The 20,352-nt window shown below is 48.9% G+C and overlaps 1 protein-coding gene across 1 annotated transcript in view; it reads left to right on the top strand.

The window, feature by feature from the left end:
• Mov10l1 (Mov10 RISC complex RNA helicase like 1) overlaps nt 1-15,274 on the top strand; it is a 71,887-nt gene extending 56,613 nt beyond the window's left edge. The window contains exons 20-25 of the mRNA XM_013025725.1: nt 635-799; nt 1,391-1,564; nt 5,249-5,398; nt 13,504-13,611; nt 14,892-15,029; nt 15,172-15,274. Coding sequence (XP_012881179.1) covers nt 635-799; nt 1,391-1,564; nt 5,249-5,398; nt 13,504-13,611; nt 14,892-15,029; nt 15,172-15,267 — 831 coding nt within the window. The 3' untranslated portion in view covers nt 15,268-15,274. The remainder of the gene's footprint in view (nt 1-634; nt 800-1,390; nt 1,565-5,248; nt 5,399-13,503; nt 13,612-14,891; nt 15,030-15,171) is intronic.
• Nucleotides 15,275-20,352: the final 5,078 nt, after the last annotated feature.

Below are 20,352 nucleotides of genomic sequence, written 5' to 3' on the forward strand. Positions count from 1 at the left end.
GCCCTGGGGGGTTGTCAGGGCCAGGCACAGTGGAAACTTCAAGAACATAGGTTGCATACTCAGGACTCTGGCTACTGTTAGAAGTTAATGGGACAAGGACAAAGTGGGAACCTATGCAACAGCGATACCCACAAGACAGTACGTTGGAAATGATCTGATTTGTGGAGGGAGGAAGAGAGAGATAAAAATGAAGGAGGAGAGTAACAAGTTAGACAAGAAATGTAATCACTATGACCTTACTTATGTAACTATAACCCCTCTGTCTATCACCTTGACAATAATTTTTTTAAAAAAACTGCAAAAATAAGTTAATGGGAGAGAAAACCCAGCTGCGGGAAATGAGACAGATGGAAGCAAGTACTGAATGCTCTGCAGAAGAGCTTGACTCTCTGGCTCATTTAGTGTTTTCTGTTTCTACTGCTTTATCCAAGTCACTACCAGTTCCACCAGCATCTTCCCTGGTCTCTCAGCCTCTTCCGTCATCCCCTGCAGCCAGAGAGGACAAGAACCAACCTGTACAGCACCAATCCTAACTGGTGGAGGATGCCTGCCTGTCACTCCTGTGGGTCCCCCACCTTGATATAGACTGTTGTGCTATCAACTCTCTACTAGCTAAGCTTTGTATGTGTCACAGATTGTGCTTGCTGGAGACCCCATGCAGCTTGGGCCAGTCATCAAGTCCAGGCTAGCCATGGCCTACGGGCTGAATGTGTCCATGTTGGAGAGGCTAATGGCACGGCCAGCATACCTGAGAGATGAAAATGCCTTTGGTGCCTGCGGTGCATACAACCCGCTATTGGTGAGTCCCAGGCTCTCTGTTATGTTTTCATACAAAACGCTTGTAGAGCTCGATAGGGACAGACAGTGTCCCTTTGAGCTAGGAGCTCAGATGCCTGTACTTCCCCAACTTCCCAGGTCAGGTAGAACCAAGAAGTGAACTGTTATTCCTCATACTGTGCCATGCCTGTGGTCGTGGCTCTGTAGGAGGCCACGGAAGCTCTTGCTTTCTACTGTCCCCACTGAGATACAGGTTCATAGTGCTTTGCTTAAAGGCTGGGGCCATGTGACCTGCACAAAGCCTGCGGCACACAAGGAGTGTACCGAGATAACTGTTCTCCAAGAGACTCAGTCAGATGACTCAGGAGAGAAGCAAAAGAAAGTTTTTCCTGACATTCACTTTTCTGTTGAAAATGGACCTTGGAGTCCACAGTCATCTGAAGAGCTTGCCTTGGAGGCGTTTTCAGGCTAGGGGAGAGAACCAGCAGAAGAGGAGTTGTTCCCCATGAAATAGATGTGGAAGTGGCCTCAGGTTCCATACGGAACTCCCTTCCCTTCAACAGTAACTATGTGGGGGCTGACTCTTGTGACCTGACCTGTTCTTTTCTTGCAGGTCACAAAGCTGGTGAAGAACTACAGGTCCCACTCAGCCCTGCTGGCACTACCTTCCCGCCTGTTCTATCACAGGGAGCTTGAAGTCTGTGCAGACCCCAAAGTAGTGACCTCTCTGTTGGGCTGGGAGAAGCTGCCTAAGAAAGGGTTTCCTCTCATATTCCATGGGGTGAGGGTAAGTCTGCCTTGACCTTGATGAAGCACCTGCCATGTCCTGTGAGAATAGGGTGGGAGGGTATTATTCCAGCTGAGCAGCTTCACCCCCCCAAAGTGATCACGCTTTGTTATGCCTGGTGTTGCTATGTGTCCCCTGTATGTGTTGCTGAACTACATCAGTATACCAGTAACCATCCCAGGTCTGCAAGGGGGCAGACAGGGGCTGGTCACCAGGAGTGAAAGAAAGTAAGAAGGGGCTGCTGCTGTTTGTTCCCCTCAACACAGAAGAGCCTCAGGAGTAGACTCTGCCGGGCAGTGTCCTTTGACAAGTGCTCAGATGACTGTTGGGTTCTACAAAGAGATGCACGCTGACTGAGATCCTTGAGTGATGGAATGTCAGAGAGCAATGAGAGGTTGGGAAGAAGTCAGGCTGGACCATTGGGAGCCAACCAACCACATAGTACCTGGCCCACCCCACACGACCAAGAGAACCTGTAGGAAATGAGGTGTCCCCAGCCACAGACCTGAGCCCAGCTCCACAGGACAGAGCAACAAGGCCTCAGAGATAGAGGAGACTAGATGCTTAGTAGCTTTTTTAAAGTAAGCTTTCATTAAAATAAATAGCTTATATTAGGAACTTGGTTGACAAAACAAAAAATCAGGTTTTTACCTCACCTCCCAAAAGAATGGTGTTCAGATTTTTCAGAATTAGAGCTGCACCCAGACAAGGAAAAGCTGGAGTCAAGGAGCCCCTTCTCACAACAATCTGGCCTTGCTGGGCAGGGGCCTGGGTGACAGCTTCACCCAGCATGCTCCAGGCCTCACGTCCTCTCTCTGTCTTTTGTGGAGAAAAGGAGTGGAGTGGCGTTGTATGCCCACCCTCTGAATGGGCCCCGTGTTCTTAGGCTAGGTCCCTCACTAGTGGCCAGCGCTCACTTGGCTCCTGTGCTCTGCCCTGTCTCCGTCCACTTCCAGGGTGCTGTCTGGATCACCTCACGCTTTTTTAGAAGCCTCCTGTGTATCAGAGAAAACAAGTCAGAAGTTTGTTTGTTTGTTTTTGCTGGTCATGGGGCCTGAACTCTGGGCCTGGGAGCTATCCCTCAGCTCTTCAGCTCAAGGCTAGCGCTCTACCACTTGAGCCACAGCACCACTTCTGGCTTTTTCTGTTTAAGTGGTACTGAGGAATCGAACCCAGGGCCTCATGCATGCGAGGCGAGCTCTCTACCACTGAGCCACCTTCCCAGCCCTGACAAGTCAGAAGTTGTAAAGGGAGGGGTTCCTGTACAATGTCTAGAAATGAACTTCATGAGTCATAGCCAAGGTTGGCTTCATTTTTAACATTTTATTATTAAGGAGTTGTAGAGTGAGGTTACAATTCTGTGAGTTAGGTACAGTTCTTTGTGGACAGTGTCTTTCCTTCCTTCACTTTCTTCCAGTTTTCCCCTCCTGTCTCTGCCCACAAGTTTCATTTTTATATTGACTCATTTTTTTATATGCCCTCCATTTCTGTGCTCCTTCCATACCTCTAAAAAGAGAACAAAAACACTAATAATAACAACAAAAAATACATGTTTGCATTTCTTGAAATTTGTTCTTATAAAATAGTATTTTATGTGTTCAGAGGAGTTATACCTTTGGGTTCCTCCCATGGCTGTGTGTGAATACCTAGAGCTCCATGTAAGTTTTCATGTCCAGTTACATTTTAGATCTTGCTCCCTCATATGAGAGAACCATGCACCGTTTGTCTCTCTTGAGTTTGGCTTACCTCACTTAATGTGATTTGTTCAAGGTCCATCTCTTTCCCTGCAAATGACATAATATTCTTTCTAATGGATGAGTAAAATTCCATTGTGTATAGGTACCACATTTTATTGATCCACTTACCTATTATGGGGCATGTGGGCTGTTTCCATAGTTTGGCTATTATGAATAGGGCAGCAATAAACATAGATGTGCAAGTGTCTTTATCATATCCTGACTTGTAATGATCTGTGTAATGCCCAAGATTGGTATGGCTGGGTCATAAGGAAATTCTATGTTTAATTTTTTGAGGAACCTCCAAACTGCCATCTGTACTAGTTTACATTCCCACCAACAGTGCAATAGTGTTTCTTCTTCCCCAAATCCCTGCCAGCATTTGTTGTTGTTTGAATTCTTGGTGTTGGCTGATCTAACGGGTGTGAGATGAAATCTCAGTGATGTTTTGATTTGCATTTCCCTTATTGCCAGGGATATTGGGCGTTTCCTCATGTGTTTGTCATTTTTCTTCTGAGAAGTCTCTCTTTAGCTCCTTTGCCCATTTATTGATTAATTTATTAGTTTTGGAGGGGGGTAATTTCTGGAGCTCCTTGTATATTTGTAGTCATCTGATATTTGACAAGGGAGCCAAAAATATACATTGGAAACCAGGTGCCCATGGTTCATGCCTGTAATCCTCAGGAAGCTGAGAACTGAAGAGCATGGTTCATCAAAGCCAGCCTGGGTAGAAAAATCTGTGAGACTCTTATCTAAATAATCAACCACCCCTAAAAACCAGAAAGTGGAGCTATGGCTTGAAGTGCTGAGTGGTAGCCTTGAGCTAAAAATAGTTCAGGGACAGCACTCAGGCCTTGAGTTCATATTCCAGTGAAGGCACAAAAACAAAAAAATAGTGTAAAGTATAAAAAACACACGTAGGTGGTAGAACAGAACTCAAACATACAAATGTTTCAAAGACTGAATTTGGAGCCTTGCGCTTGCTCTGGACCATTATCCTAGCTCTACCTCCTGAGTGTCTGGGATTACAGGTGTGGGCCACCATACAAAGTAATGTTGATGTTTTAATGTAGGGTGGTAAGATGGAGAGCAGCCCTCAGTGATCAGGACACAGAACAGATAAAGATTTTTTTTCACTCACTGGCCTGGGGAGAGTACCAGGCACACCTGGAGGCCAAGAGAGATCGTGCAGCTGAGGGTAGAGGACCATAGGCCAGTGCCTATGTTGGGTCCAGAATGTTATCTGGGTTTTCCATAGGCAGTCTTAACTGGGGGGAGGGGGCGCCTAGGTCAAGCAGATAGTTCCCTGGAGGTCACCCATGATGAAGGTCACAGAGACTGTTCACCATCCATGTGAGTATGAGCATACACCAGGTCTGTCCTGGTGCTTGAGTTCAGGGGTTGAGGCCCTGAGCTTTTTTGATCGAGGCTAGTGCTCTACCACTTTAGCCACAGCTCCAAGGATTTCACTGAAAAAAGAACCTGCTGTTGGAATGAGGAGTGTGAGCAACTTAGTGCTGAACGGCTGGCTTGTGGCCAGGGCTCTAGATGCTGGCTCCAGACAAGCGGGCTTCCTGTCGGGCCGTGCTGTCTGTCCCTGAGCACCTCTCTGGCCTTTGGCCACAGAGACCTTCCATTTTGTCAAGCAGGCTGTGAGCCGGCCTTCCCTGTGTCCAGCATGGGCTGCTCTTTACCGTAAAGATGATTGCGGACCTTCCACATCTGCCACCAGTCCCCCAGTGACAGATTGATCCAACTAGTCCTTCACCTTTCTGGCATTTCATATATTCTCATTTCCTAATTATTTAGTTATAACGACCTGCTAGATTTAAGTTCTGTGTGACAATAGGGATTTTCCCCCTATTTATTATGTATTTCCTGTTCCTTGAGCGTGGGCCCTGGGTAAGCATTTTTGGACAAATGAAGTTTTCGCTTCTTATGAACTCAGGGCAACGAGGCTCGTGAGGGGAGGAGTCCATCGTGGTTCAGCCCAGCCGAGGCCGTCCAGGTCATGCGCTACTGCTGCCTCCTGGTTCGAAGTGTCTCCAGCCAAGTTTCTACCAGGGACATCGGTGTCATCACGCCCTACCGGAAGCAGGTGTGCTCCTAAGACTCGGCTTTGCTCTTTGTGATCTCTGTGGCTCTTGCTCCCTGGTTGTTGTGGGCTCTGTGAAGGGCAGTTGGTCGTAGGCTCATTTTGATTTTGTTTGTTTTTTGTTGTTGTCGGCTGTGGAGCTTGAACTCTGGGCCTGGGCGCTGTCCCTGAGCTCTTCAGCTCAAGGCGAGTGCTCTACCACTTGAGCCACAGCGCCACTTACGGTTTTCTAGTGTATAGGCTCATTTTCAACAGCAGGTTTTCACAGAAGAGCCCTATGCTTTAGATAAGAGTTCAACCAACTGGAGTGAAGGGCTGCTTCAAGCCAGCCCTTCTGCCTTCTATAGCCAGAGTAGAGTCCGCTTTCAATTGATAAGTAGTTACATTGTAAGTATTTACATAGGGACCTTGATATTTGGCCCTTTATTTAAAAAAAAAAAAGCCAGCACTTGTGGCTTAAGCCTGTGATTCTAGCTACTCAGGAGGCTGAGATCTGAGGATCGCGGTTCAAAGCCAGCCTGGACAAGGAAAGTCCATGGAACTCTTATCTCCAGTTAACCCCAGAAAACTGGAAGTGGCTCTGTGACTCAAGTGGTAGAGCACTCATCTTGAGCTGAAGAGCTGAGGGACAGTCCCCAGGCCCAGAGTTCAAGCCCCATGACTAACCAGAAATAAAAAAGGATGTCAGCCCTAGCTATCAACCAGTATTTCTCAAAGGGTGCTATTGGCATTCTTGAAGGGTGCATTCTTAGTCCATGTGACCTTTCTATATAATTACAGGAAAGTAGCATTCCTGGCTTAATAAGGTTCCCAAATTGTGACAGTCACAAACTTCCCTAGACCCGAGCTGGGATTGGTAGCAACCTCCATGACAGGCATGTTGAGTTTCAGCTGTTCAGCACTTGTCCCTGTGGTATACCATCCACCAACATGGGGAAGATACTCCAGGACACAGGACAAAGAGGAGGTATGGTGTTCACAGAGGTAATGGTGAGATGCTGCAAGTCACCCAGAGCTGGCACTTCAGAGACAGTGTTTTCTTCCTGGAGACAGGTCCCTGTGAGGGGAAGGTGAGTTCTCAGTGCTTCTGGTGCCAGAGGGGAGACTACAAGGGCTCAGAGATGGGGACATCCTGTCAGAGAAGCCTCAGCTAGTCGGCGTTTGTGCCATCTCTCTTTGCTAGGTTTGGGACCATGGCCATGGCCTTGGGGATATGTGTCACCTTCTAGTATGAGCAGCAGTGTTACCAACTTGGATATCCCGCATGTCCAGCTAGATTGTCTGAGGCCAGACATTTGTGTGCTTCTGACTACTACTCAATTTTTTCATATTTTCCCTTTTCTAGCTATCTTCTCACTTGATTCTCTCTTCTCTCTCCTCTCTTTCTCTCCCTTCTCCTTCTCTCCCCTATCTCCCATCTCTCTCCTTTCTCCTCTCCTCTCTCTTCTCTCCCCCCCGCCTCTCTCTCTGTTTCTGTCTCTGTCTCTCTTTAAGCCCTACTGGTAGGAAATGAGTAAAGAAATTGGTCCTTGGCCTGTGCTCTTTCACATTACAGGCTCTTCCTTCAGTGTTTTTTGAGTCAGTTATACTAGCCAACATTTCTCCCAGTCTTTGTTGACTTCATTTTTAAAAGGTGGCTCTGTGGCTGCAGGACTTGGGGCCTCTGCTCAGTGTCTTCATGAACAAGTGAGAACCCCTCTGCAGACTAGGTTACTATCTTCCATCAGACCTGCTATTGCTCTCAGCATTTGTCTTTGGATTTCAGCTGTTTTCTGTACCATAGCTCTCTTGGAATTTATCTTGCTTGGGGAATATGAAGCTTCTTACATCTGCATATTGTTTTTCATTAGATATACGCAATTTGGACCAGTATTTCTTCACATTTTTTTTTCTGCCCTTCTTTGCTCTCCTCTGAGACTTTTTCCACACTGGCTTTGTTTGATGTTGTTTCAAGAGTCTTTGTATCTGTTCACTTTCTCCAGTCTTTGGTTCTTTAGCTTTGATATTTGTTGCTAGTCTGAAGTTTACACTTTTATTTGTCCTGGCATCTGGAATATGCTGTCAGCTCATATGTGTGTGTGTGTGTGTGTGTGTGTGTGTGTGTGCGTGTGCACGTGTGTGTGCATGAACTCACAAGAACACTCGGGTGTGTGTACATGTATGTACACTGGCCCTAGGGCTTGAACTCAGGGCCTAGATGCTGTCCCTTGGCTTTTGCTTAAGGCTACCATTGGAAGTAGAGTCATAGCTCAACTTCTAGCTTTTTTGATGGTTAATTAAGAGATAAGAAGCTCTCAGACTTTCCTGCCTGGACTGGCTTTGACCTTTTATACCCAGATCTCAGCCTCCTGAGTAACTAAGATTACAGGTGTGAGCCACTGGCACCCAGCTTTGGTTACCATTTCTATCCTTACTTGAACAAATTTGTTGTGATAGTTGCCATAAGGTTTTCAATAAAACATCCTCTGTTTCTCTGGACATACTGGTAATGCACCCCTGATGTCTTTGCTACGTCTAGTACTTGGAATTCAGCACTCACAGCTCCTTTGATGCTTGTCTTCTCCAGTATGGCCCACATTTTTCATTTTCCTTGTATGTATCATTTAAGTTTTTGTTGAAAACTAGGAATTTTATGATATAGCAGTTTGGGATTTTTATTCTCCCTTGAAGATAATCACCTATTCTTGCTTGACATCACTGCCTGAGCTTAGTCTGTGACATTTATCTCTCTGTTGTGTGGCAGCTTTTATGTTCTTACTGAGTGTTATTTTTATTATTTCTAAGCTTGGTTTCCAGGAGGGGTGATGGCCCTCTTTATGACTGACCAGCAGTGGGCAGTGGCCAGTACTCTGCAGGTGCTGTCACTCACAGCTTCTAGGCTGTGTTAAGTTTTCCTTCATGCCTGCTTCACACCTAGCCTTTTCTGTCTTCCCAGTCATGGACACAGCCTCTCCTCCTAACTACTCAGGTAGTAGGCTTCTCAGCCCTTGGCACCTGCCTCCCTCTGAGGGCTGGTCCATGGCTCTGGACCACCTGCACCCAGACCCAAGCATCACAGATTCTTGTTCTCACCCAAAGTTGAGAAGTTCAATTGTCAACACTTCTTCAATGTGTGTCTTTATTTCCAGAGTGCAGAAAAGTCTTCGTCGGGTTTTTCTAGCTGTACAGCTGCCCTGGAAGCTGCCTGGCAGGGCGGCGTGGGGAGTGACCTTTTTTACCTGTCTTTTTACTCATTGAAACTCACTGCCTTGCCCAGATCTTGTTTTGACCTGAAACCCTTCAGGGGCAAACAGCTTGTGCCATGTGGGTCTGGCCCAGGGTCTGTCCATTCAACTGACCCTGCTTGGGGCCGGCCAGGACTCTGCAGTGCCACCTTTGTCATTCCATGCTTGGCCAGAAACTAGCACATGGGGTCCTCTGCTCTCCTTACACAGTGAGTCACTTGTGTGGTGAGAGCATCCAGCAGCCTCAGCAGAGATGGCCAGAGGTACAGGCAGACACGCAGGCAGTCCCACTGATAAAGAACTGCTACAGTAGAACCTTCCCCAGCCTCCAGCCTCAGGTCCAGTGCAGCTCTTGAGTTGTTCTCCTTCCCTCCCTTCTCTGATCCCCACAGCTCTGTTCCTGCTCCTCGTCTGATTACACCTGATCAAGTGCTCTGTCACATAACTTTCAGAACAGCCCATGGCAATGGTGTGGTCAGATGCGGAGGTCCCATTGGTCCTCACTGTCTGCTGTCACATTCGGATGCTCTGCCATTGCAGCCTAGGGCAAGTGACTCTCTGGCGTGGTTTGCAGGTCAGCATTACTTATGAGAACCTCAGCCTCTGCTGGGGCTCAGGTGTGCAGCAAGGACATGCTCTCCTAGCAGGTTTATTCTTATCTCTTGTGCCCTTTATTCTCATCACTCAGACCCTTTCTCAGGCTAGTAGGCATAGACAGGGACATGCACGGGATATGAGAGGCTTTTTTTTTTTTGATTGGTCGTGGGGTTTGAACTCTGGGCCTGGGCACTGTCCCTCAGCTCTTCAGCTCAAGGCTAGCACTCTACCACTTGAACTACAGTGCCACTTCCGGTTTTCTGAGTGATTTATTGGAGATAAGAGTCTCCTGGACTTTGCTTGCCCAGACTGGCTTTGAACTGTGATCCTCAGATCTTAGCCTCCTGAGTAGCTTGGATTATAGGCGTGAGCCACCAGCACCCAATTACACAAGAGGCTTTTTAAATTGGAGTTGCTGGGTGACTGTGATGTGAGGTGTTCCTGACCAGATCCCTGCAGCTGGGTGCCCTCACTCCCATACATGGTTGTTGGGTATTTCCCTTGAGATCTCAGTCATGGGAGAGGTTTTCACTTGTTTATGTCTATTCATATTTTGTGTGTGTCTGCCAGGCTTGAACTCAAAGCCTGGGTGCTGTCCCCAGAGAATGCTCAAAGCTAGCATTCTCCCACTTGAGCCTCAACTACACTCCTGGCCTGCCCACCCGCCCTCCTGCCTGCCTTCTTTCATGATTTGTTGGAAATAGTCTCATGGACTTTTCAGGCTGGCTTCAAACCATGATCCTCAAACCTCAGTCTCCTGAATAGCTTAAGTTGATCTTGAGTATGTGTTTTTCTCAGCAGTTTCTCATCTTCTAAGATATATTCTCAGTCTCAGGTTCTTGGTGTTGTGTTGGGGATATCATCTCAACTGTAACCTTTGTCATTTGTCAGAAAAATACTTTTTGATTTATGATGGACTTATATCCCAATAAACCTATTGGATTTTTTTGAGTTTTTGTTTTGTTTGTTGGTACTGGGGATAGTACCCAAGACGTGCTAGGTGAGCTGTCTACCACTTGAGCCTTGAGCCATGCCCCCAGGGTTTTGTTTTGTTTTGTAAACACTACGGTTTAGCAACACAGTGCGATTGATGTTTGGTATCCACAGAGGACTGGCTCCAAAATTCACGGATATTAAAATCTATAGATCTTCCTGATCCTTAAAATGGTATATTTGTACATAATCTCTGCACATCTTTCTCTATGCTTTAAATCTCTAGGTTTCTTGTATACTTAACATAATGCCGGTGCTGTATAAATTGTTAATACATATTAGTTAGGGAATCTTGACGATAATGTTTGAATGCTGTTCAAACACAGCCACTGTGTGCCTGGGTGCATCTTCACCCATGGCTTGTTCAGTCCGTGCATGTGGAGCCCACAGGCAGAGCAGACTGCCCACATGGCCACAGAGCTGCTGAGCTGCTGAGGCCAGCAGCCACTCCGTAGGGTAAGGGGTCTCGTGTGTCTCATGTGTGTACGAGTCTTGTACTTTGTTGTGTTATTGCCTGAGAGATTGTCTAGATCCAAAGTGCGTTATCCAACCAGACTGTTCACATTCTTACCACAGCACTCCACGCAGTTACTCAATTGGACATCATTTCAGGAACTGTTGTAAATCATTTCCTTTATGGCTGTGGTCTAGTTTGTTTTGTTTCGTGTTTGTTTTTTGTTTTCTGTTTAGTTTGTGGTGCTAGTTCTGGGGCTTGAAGTCAGGGCCTAGCCACTCTCCCTGAGGTTTTTTTGTTTTGTTTTGTTTTGCTCAAGGATAGCACTCTACCACATGAACCATAACTCCACTTATGGCTTTTTGGGTGCTGAATTGTAGATAGGAGTCTTACAGACTTTTCTTCCTAGGCTGACCTTAACACCTCGATCCTCAGATCTCAGCTCCTAAGTAGCTAAGATGACAGGTGTGAGCCACCAGTCTCAGTGGTCTCTGTTTTTAATCTAAGAAATTTTTTCTGAACTTGAGATCACAAAGCACACATTGAAAATCTGTCTTTTTTCTTTTAAAAGGTTCTTACTTTGCTGCCCAAGCTAGCCTGAAACTCTGGGGCTCAAGTGATCCTCTTGCCTCAGCCTCTGAATGCTGGAACTACAGATATATGCTACTATACCTTGTGGATCTTTGATCCATTGGCATTTATTTTTTAATATGGGATGAGATGGGAACTGAATTTTATCTTTTTCCTGAGCAATCAGTTGCCTGCCCCATCAGCATTTGGTGAGCAGCTCACCCTTTCTCCTGGTTGTCCACTGAGCCCCGGGAGGTGCTCTCCTTCTGTGAAGTAGGCCTCGTGGCTCTTTTCTGTCAGGTCCACACAGGACTAGGTGCTGAGCTTTGTGACATATTAACATATGTGTAGAGGTTTTCAACCCTTGTCATGGTGATTCTTAGCTGTTGAGTTCCTTCTTTTTTTGAAATTTTATTTTATTGTAAAGATAGGGTTACAGGTACATGAGTAAGGTACTGAGTACATTTTTTGTCAAGCTTGAGTTCCTTATTAATTGAATTTTAGGAATTCCACCTTTTTCTCAAAAATACATATTTTCTTCTTTGGTAACATTTTAAGAATTCAATCTTTTTTTCTAAAAAAATATGCAATATCCTCTGGCAATGTTTATTAGACTATCTTAACTGCATTTGATGGGGAGGTTGTTTTGTCTTCTATTTTTACTGACTTTTGCCTATGTGAGGGGATTTAATTCTGAGATTTCATTTGTTAGTATTTATTTCAGCTATAATCTATGAGTGAGAGATTATCTTAGAACTTGTATAAAAATACTTTTATTGGGCTGGGAAGGTGGCTCAGCGGTAGAGCGCTTGCCTTGCATGCTCAAGGCCCTGGGTTCGATTTCTCAGCACCACATAAGCAAACAGAAAAAAGCCGGAAGTGGCGCTGTGGCTCAAGTGGTAGAGCACTAGCCTTGAGCTGAAGAGCTGAGGGACAGCGCCCAGGCCCAGAGTTCAGGCCCCACGACCAGACCCCAAAAAAAAAAAAATACTTTTATTCTGCTGCTTCACTCTTGAATTCCATTCAGGTGTTTTCCCAGTGCTTAAAATCGTTGCCTCTTACCCAGTGTGGTGGTGCATACCTGTAATCCTAGGACTTGGGAGGCTGAGGTTGAAGGATCATGAGTTCAAGGCCATCTCAGGCTACCTAGCATGACCCTGCCCCAGAAAGACAAGACAGAATGGCATGGTGGCACACACTGTAATCCTAGCTACTCAGGAGGTGGAGATGGAGAGGATAGCGGTTCAAAGCCAGCCTGGGCAAAAAGTCTGCAAAGAACCCCATCTCAGCCAAAATAGGGTATTGCCCCTTAGTCCTCTAGCTTGTGTTTGGTAAGAAACCCACTCTGCCTAATTTTGTTTATGTTTAAGTAATAGCTTTTTATATTTTCCTTTGATTCTTGATGTATAGTTTCACTACAGAATGTTCACAGGTGAATTTCTTCCTCTCTTGTGTTCTCAACTGGGTCTGGATAGTGATCCAGTTCCCCCTGCTTGGCCCCTCTCTGGATACCCCTCCTGTCTGCTTTGGAGCTGCTGACAGGTGTGTGTGGCTTCTCTGCCTGCCCTGCAGCATTGCCCCGCCCCTGCCCCCACATCTGTCTCCTCCTTCTGGGTAACTTCCACCAGGGTTTTTGATCCACAGGTTGTGAGAGTTAAGTTTTACTGAAGAGTTACCTAATCTGCCCAAGGCTCCAAATTGGTCTGACTATACCAACATGACCTGTTCCTGCCTATGTGCTTAAGTCTGGAATCACAACTCGTTTGGTCTCCACAGACTTAAACACAGTTGGACTGTATCCCTTTGCAGCAGCCCAGCTGTTTTGGATTCCTCAAGAGCAGTTCCCCTTCATGGTGTCAGCTGATGGCTTTTCACTGGGCTGAGTCCTGGTTGTACTCTGGCACTCAGTCCCCTTACTCCTAAGATGCCCAGCCCTGCTTCGGGAGCCAGGGTGCGTTGAAGCCCACAGCCCTGACCACAGCAGCCTGTTAGAGGCCCAGGATGCCACAGATTCAGGTGCCATTCCACAGAGATCCACATCCTGTGTGCAGCAGCGGGAGCATACCTCGGTGCCTGATTGCCTGCTTCATGTGCTTCTGATAAGTGCCCAGCCCTCTCCTCTCCTTTGCCTCAAATCAGAATTTGAGTTTTGTCTAGCTGTGAAAAATTTTGCTGCAGAATTGAAAAATAATTGGTTTAGTGTTTGGTTTATACCATGGTGGGTAAAAAAACATGATTCATACAGTTTTATCTTAAACCTGTCTTTAAAGGTGGAGAAAATCAAAATTCTTCTGCGAAGTGTTGATTTGATGGACATAAAGGTTGGATCCGTTGAGGAGTTTCAAGGGCAAGAATACTTAGTCATCGTCATTTCCACTGTATGTACCCATTTGTGTGGGGTGGGCACATTGACAAACAAAATCCACACACAAGATAGACACTTTTGTAGCCCAAGTGACTGTGGAAAGTTCTCAGTAGTCAGGAGACAAAGGGAAAAGGATCCGGAAAAAAGGCAAATGTGTGTGTGGTAGGGGAGAGGAGACAGAATTAGCAGCTGAAGGGCAGAGACTGCAGCAGATGTCAGAAAGAAACCCAAGTCACAGTGGCCTCTACCTAACACCACCCAATGGGGTTTAACTCTCAAAACTCCAGTTTTTATTTTTATTTATTTAGTCAGTCATGGGGCTTGAACTCTGGGCCTGGGTATTGTCCCTCAGCTCTTCAGCTCAAGGCTGGTACTCTACCACTTGAGCCATAGCACCATTTCCAGTTTTCTGGTGGTTTGTTGGAGATGAGTTTCACAGACTTTCCTGCCCGGGGCTGGCTTTGAACCGTAGTCCTCAGATCTCAGCCTCCTGAGTAGCTAGTATTACAGGCGTGAGCCACCTGCACCTGGATCTAGGGGGGGTTTGTTGTTTGTTGTTTTTGTTTTTGCCTGATCATGGGGCCTGAACTCTGGTCCTGGGCGCTGTCCCTCAGCTCTTCACCTCAAGGCTAGTGCTCTACCACTTGAGCCACAGTGCCATTTCTGGCCTTTTCTGATTATGTGGTGCATAAGGGCCTCATGCATGCAAGGCAAGCACTCTACCACTGAGCCACCTTCCCAGCCCCCAGTTGTTATTTTAAATTGACTTCATTGCTGGACACCAGTGGTTCACACCTGCAATCCAAGCTACTGAAGAGGCTGAGATCTAAGGATCACGGCTTGCATTTGAGTGTCTCCTTGTCCCCAGACAGTGACTCTGTCTCTGCCAGCCTTTTGGGCCAAAAACAAGTCGTGTGGCTACGTAACCTTTTTAAATGTTAAATACTTGTTTCATACATCAAATTACTTTCATTTTTTTTAAAAAGTCCTTAAAATACATACTTTTTAGGCTGAGCAATGGTGGCTCACACCTGTAATCCTAGTTGCCCAGGAGGCTGAGATCTAAGGATTGCCATTTAAAGCCAGCCTGGGTAGGAAAGTCTGAGAGAATCTTATCTCTAGTAAACCACCAGAAGACAGCAGCGGCATTGTAGCTCAAAGTAGTAGAGCGCTAGCCTTGAGTAAAATTGCTCAGGGATAGCGCCCATGCCCTGAGTTCAAGCCCCACAACTGACAAAAAAAAAAATTACATGTATGTGTGTATAATTTTTTTTACTCATGTTTGTGTTTTAGGTACGATCAAATGAAGACAGATTTGAAGATGATCGATACTTTTTGGGTTTCTTATCTAACTCAAAAAGATTTAATGTTGCAATCACTAGACCAAAAGCCTTGCTGATTGTCTTGGGAAACCCTCACGTGCTTGTCAGGGTGAGTTTGCAGGATGCCAAGCTTTGTTCTGCTTGAGGGAGGAAGGGAATGAGGGAAGGCCCAGGTCACCCAGAAATGACCCGAGCCAAGGTGCTCAGCGCACTGGTAGACATAAGGCCTTCACTACTTCTGTTTTCCCCAGGACCCTTGTTTTGGTGCTTTGCTGGAGTATAGTGTTACAAATGGCGTTTACACAGGGTGTGATCTTCCTCCTGAACTACAGGCTCTGCATAAGTAAGCAATCCGCTCTCTGCTTTTAGGACTTGCCTCCCAACCACGTTCCCCTTCCCCTGCCCGATTCTCCTCAGGACTGCAGCCTCTGAGCCCAGACGTGCTTCTTCCTTGGTTGCCTGGACTCTGGGCTGCAGTGACACTCTTTGTGGGCATGGGGTTCACTTACAGAGGTGAGGTGCCTCTTGTAAAAAGCCCCATTGGGAAGAGAGTATAGTCTTCAGATGCCACATGTTCACTTCTTCCCCTGCAGCTGTGGCTAGAGACCTCCTACCCGGCAGTGCCAGGACCTTCAGGACAGAGGAGAGCTGGGCCCACTTGACACACAGGGCCAGTGACGGGGAGAACCACACACTTCACCTGTGGACCCTGTTCCTGGCTCTTGAATTTCTGTGACTCCTGTGACCCGTACACTGAAGCCTTGGGCATGGGTGTGGGAAGGGCCACTGGGTGGCTGAGCCGACCCTACCGCCTTGGCTGGCCTTGGCTCAAGCTCGTGTTCCTGCTGCTAGGCAGTCATTGTCACTGCCATCCCCAATAAAAACCCAAGCAACCCCAGTCCCCCTTCCACTCTAAAACATGCCTGTTAGTGATGTAGGTCTCACGCGCCTTCCTCTCTGAGGGCTGCAGTCTTTGGAGTTGGCTCCACCACCTTCATCTGCTCCATCCTGAGCCAGATGTGAACCGGGAAGCAGGAAAGGCTGCTCATTCCAGTCATCTGAGAACCATAGGCTCCGGCTGGCTGTGCACTGCCCACAGGGCCTGAGGCTCAGCCTCCAGCCCCATCCACCCACCCCTAGGTCCTGGTGCTTGCTTATGCACGAGCACAGCTGAGCAACGCCTGTCCTGAAGTGCCCTCCCACCCCTCTAGCCCACAGGTAGCTCTCTCAGTGCCACAGATGGCGAGCTCTGAACTGCCACGTGTAGGTGACATGGGCTTCTTAACAGCTCACATGGGCTTGCTGACCCGAACCCCAGAGGTGTGCATGGTAAGAAGTGAAATGCCATTGACTCCCAACACCCAGGTAGCGCGAGAGAGGGTAGCACAGAGCCTCTGGCCTTCTGTGGCCACCTCCCTCTGGCAAGTTCAGAGCATGGGAAGCAGTATGGAGCCGGCCTCTTGTGAGCAGGTGGGGTATGTGTCACCCTGTCAGTCCTGCAGGGCTCCTCCCTACATGGGACAACACGGCCCCCCACAGCATTCCTCTCCCACACAGGACAGGATGGCCCCACAGTGCTCCCTCCACCCCACAGTGCTCCTCCCTGCACAGAACAGGATGGCCCCGTAGTGCTCCCCTCACCCCACAGTGCTCCTCCCCCACACAGAACAGGATGGCCCTGCAGTGCTCCCCCCACCCCACAGTGCTCCTCCCTGCACAGAACAGGATGGCCCTGCAGTGCTCCCCTCACCCCACAGTGCTCCTCCCTGCACAGAACAGGATGGCCCCGCAGTGTTCCCCCCACCCCACAGTGCTCCTCCCTGCACAGAACAGGATGGCCCCGCAGTGCTCCCCCCACCCCACAGTGCTCCTCCCTGCACAGAACAGGATGGCCCCGCAGTGCTCCCCTCACCCCACAGTGCTCCTCCCTGCACAGAACAGGATGGCCCTGCAGTGCTCCCCCCACCCCACAGTGCTCCTCCCTGCACAGAACAGGATGGCCCCGTAGTGCTCCCCTCACCCCACAGTGTTCCTCCCCCACACAGAACAGGATGGCCCTGTAGTGCTCCTCTCACCCCACAGTGCTCCTCCCACACACAGAACAGGATGGCCCTGCAGTGCTCCCCCCACCCCACAGTGCTCCTCCCTGCACAGAACAGGATGGCCCTGCAATGCTCCCCACCCTGCAGTACTCCTGCACAGGACAGTACAGCCCCGTAGTGCTCCTCCCACCCTGCAGTGCTCCTCCCTGCACAGCCCTATAGTGTTCCCCCAACCCCAAGTGTTCTTACCTGCACAGGACAGTACAGCCCCATAGTGCTCCCCCGCACCCCTCCCCAGGGCTAATAAAGCCCCATGACTAGGCCCTGGATATCCTCTCGGGAACTAGCCCTGTCCAGGTAAGCAGCCCGACCTCCCCTGGGGACCAGAATGAGCAAAGCACTGTGTCCAGCTGGAAGATGAGCTGGGAGGTGGGGGCACTTCCTCCACATGGAACTAAGAGGAGCCACAGATACCTTCAGTGCAGGAGCCCACTCAACTCGAGAAGCCCATCTTCCTCCCACTCTGGGCCTCCCAACCCCAGCATGCGGTGCACCTGTCTTGGGGGCTATGCACATGCTGCCTCTAAAGCCCAGCTTGCCTGCCCTTGTTGAGGATCTTGGCCTTATTGTGGTCTGGCTATCTGCCTCTACCTCCTTCCGTGCCACCCAGTGTCAGCATCAGCTTGCAGGTTGTGGCTGCCCAGGGAAGTCCCAGATCTTGGCTGGTGTGTAAGAGAATGAGACCAGGGGGGTGCCAGGCCCCAGGAGAACCTGGGGTAGAACCTAATGGGTAAGGTTGAGAAGCCGATCATCATGGTGACAGGACCAGACTCTTGTCGGCTCAGCCAAGGCCAGAGCTTCAGCTCTTCCATACACAGCTCCCTCACACAAGAGGGGCACCTCCTGCCATCTCCCAGATGCTTGTTACCCCAGAAATGTCCACACACTGCCCAGGGTTCCCCTGGATATCCTAGCATCATAAACAAAGGAGGAAGATATGGAACCCATATCTCAGAGAACCCAGGGCAAGAGCAATGGGTCCTGCAACAGAGGCAGCATGGACTAGCATCCAGGGTGTGTAGACAGCCTAGCCACAAGGCTCCCAAGGGTGGAGGGGAGTCAGGTGGGGTCGCTGCAGAGGACTTGGCGCATCGAGAGAAGAATGGAGAAGGCAGGAGCCCTGGTGCCTTGGGTAAGAGATGGGAAGGCCTCTGGAGGTGTGAAGAGCCATGCCACGTGGCTCCCACAATTTCATGAGCAGTTCCTTCCACACCGGCAGGCTGTAGACCTGTTCTTGGGGAACCCTGGGAGGACGCCTGAGAACCAGTGTTTTTAAAGCTGTTCATGGCATGTTCTTCCTTACTCACGTTCCTTCACCACTCCCCATAAACAACCCTAGTGCAAAACACTGAAAATGCAAGACAGGAAGAAAACAAAATCCAGGCCTGGGAAGGTGGCTCAGTGGTAGAGTGCTTGACTTGCATGCATGAGGCCCTGGGTTCGATTCCTCAGTACCACATACACAGAAAAAGCCGAAAGTGGTAGAGCACTAGCCTTGAGCACAGAGAGGCTCAGGGACAGTGCCCCGGCCCAGAGTTCAAGCCCCAGGACCAGCAAAAAGAAAATACAGAGTCCTAGGTATGTAACAGGTTTTAGTCCCACTGCCCCACGCTCACATGTGGGGACAGGGGAAAGCTCCCTCCAGGCGGTGAGGCACAGGAGGGCATGGAGGGAGGGATGCAGAAGAGCACCTCTCCATTCTCCATCCCTGCAGGAAAGCTGCCGTGGTGCTGGGACAAAGGCCCTAGACACCCTGGAGTGAAGGCTAAATGGGGCAGTGTGTGGCCTGGCCTGCCAGGATCTAACATGACTCACTCAGAGATATGATGTGCGCGCGCACACGTGCACACACACACAGCATTGTTTTGCTTGCAAAATGTGATACCAAGCATTTTGTTTGGATTCTCATAAATGGGGTGAAATTGAACTGGAAACAAGCATGCAGCGAGCAGTCTGTGCTTAGGACCAAAGTGAGTGTGTGTGTGTGTAGATGACTTCTCTGCCTGGTCTGGCTTTGAGCCTTGATCTTTAATTCTCAGCTTCCTGAATAGCTAGGATTACAGGCGTGGGCCACCGGTTCATGGAAATGAGCTGAGACCACCTATGCACCTTAAGAGGTGTACATGGAAGTTATGCTCTGTGCCTCTCCCTCAGCCAGCTGGGGTCTTGCTAGGTCAATGCCATATGTTAACGCATCCCCGAGAAACAAGAGCTGCTCCCCCAACACAGTTCCTTCCCAAGACAGGGCTTGGGTAGGGCATCCTTCAGGTGAAAACGGTCCACAGTCCCTTCTGCATTGCTCCCATGCTCCTGGGCTATCCTGCCATGGGCTTCTGTGGGGTGTTAGTCCCTGTGCGGGGTGCCAGGGAAGACTCCTGTTCACCTCTGCCCACCTAGATTAGCTTCTCTTGGGTCGCTTGCTGCCACTCTGTAATAAGGCAAGATAACTACCTGCCCCGTGACTCTCAGAAGATGAAGGGTTCCATCAGCATTTGCTCAGCGCAGCTATGCTGCAGGGGTTGCTCCAGCACAGGCACCGTGGAGAACAAATGCACTACCTTGCAACCTGGAGAGCACTCAGTAATTCCTCCCGTGCCAGGAGAGCCAATGATACACATAACAAAGATGCCATTGCCAAGAAAAAATGCAGTGTAATGCACAAGGCCTTTTCATCACTTTATTCCCTTCAAAATACACAGTGGGTGCAATAAATGGACAGATGCACTATGTTCGTGGACAGACAGTTCAGTTTTCCTCATGTTTAAACAACTAAGGCAATTTCAGTGTTTCAGCTGCACTTGTTTCCAGAATCTTGAGCAAGTCTTTCTGAAATAAGTAGGAAAAGGGTCACGAGTACTTAGGTCAATATTGAAAAAGCAGCCGGGGCCCTGGTGCGTCCACGCGCTAGGCTGCACTGTCAAGCCATGTTTACACAAATGGCCCAAGGACCAGACCCTCGCGCATCTTCCAAGCTAAGAAGTACCGCGGCACATGAAAGAGGCCCCCGTGGGGCCTGAGTTCCCGGCCATCTTCCTCTACAATCACCGAGACCTCCAGATTGCAAGCTGCTTGGTGGACTGGCTTCACACCTGTGACCTGGCGTCCGGGCGGGGCACGGCGGTGGAGGCCCGGGCCAAGGACGGCGCCCAGCCCTGGAGGTCAAGCCAAGAAAACAGCCCAGTACAATGGATGCACCGAGTACTTCTAAGCCTTTCTGGAAAGTGGTGTTCCCTCCAAGGGTCTCCATCCGGGCTCCGCGGGCCTGAAGGGGCGCAAGCGGCCAGCGACGGGACATCCCGAGAGTGGGCGCGCCCCCACCCGCGACCACCG

Source organism: Dipodomys ordii, unplaced genomic scaffold (assembly GCF_000151885.1).
Source record: "Dipodomys ordii isolate 6190 unplaced genomic scaffold, Dord_2.0 Scaffold87, whole genome shotgun sequence".
In the NCBI taxonomy this organism is placed as follows: domain Eukaryota; kingdom Metazoa; phylum Chordata; class Mammalia; order Rodentia; family Heteromyidae; genus Dipodomys; species Dipodomys ordii.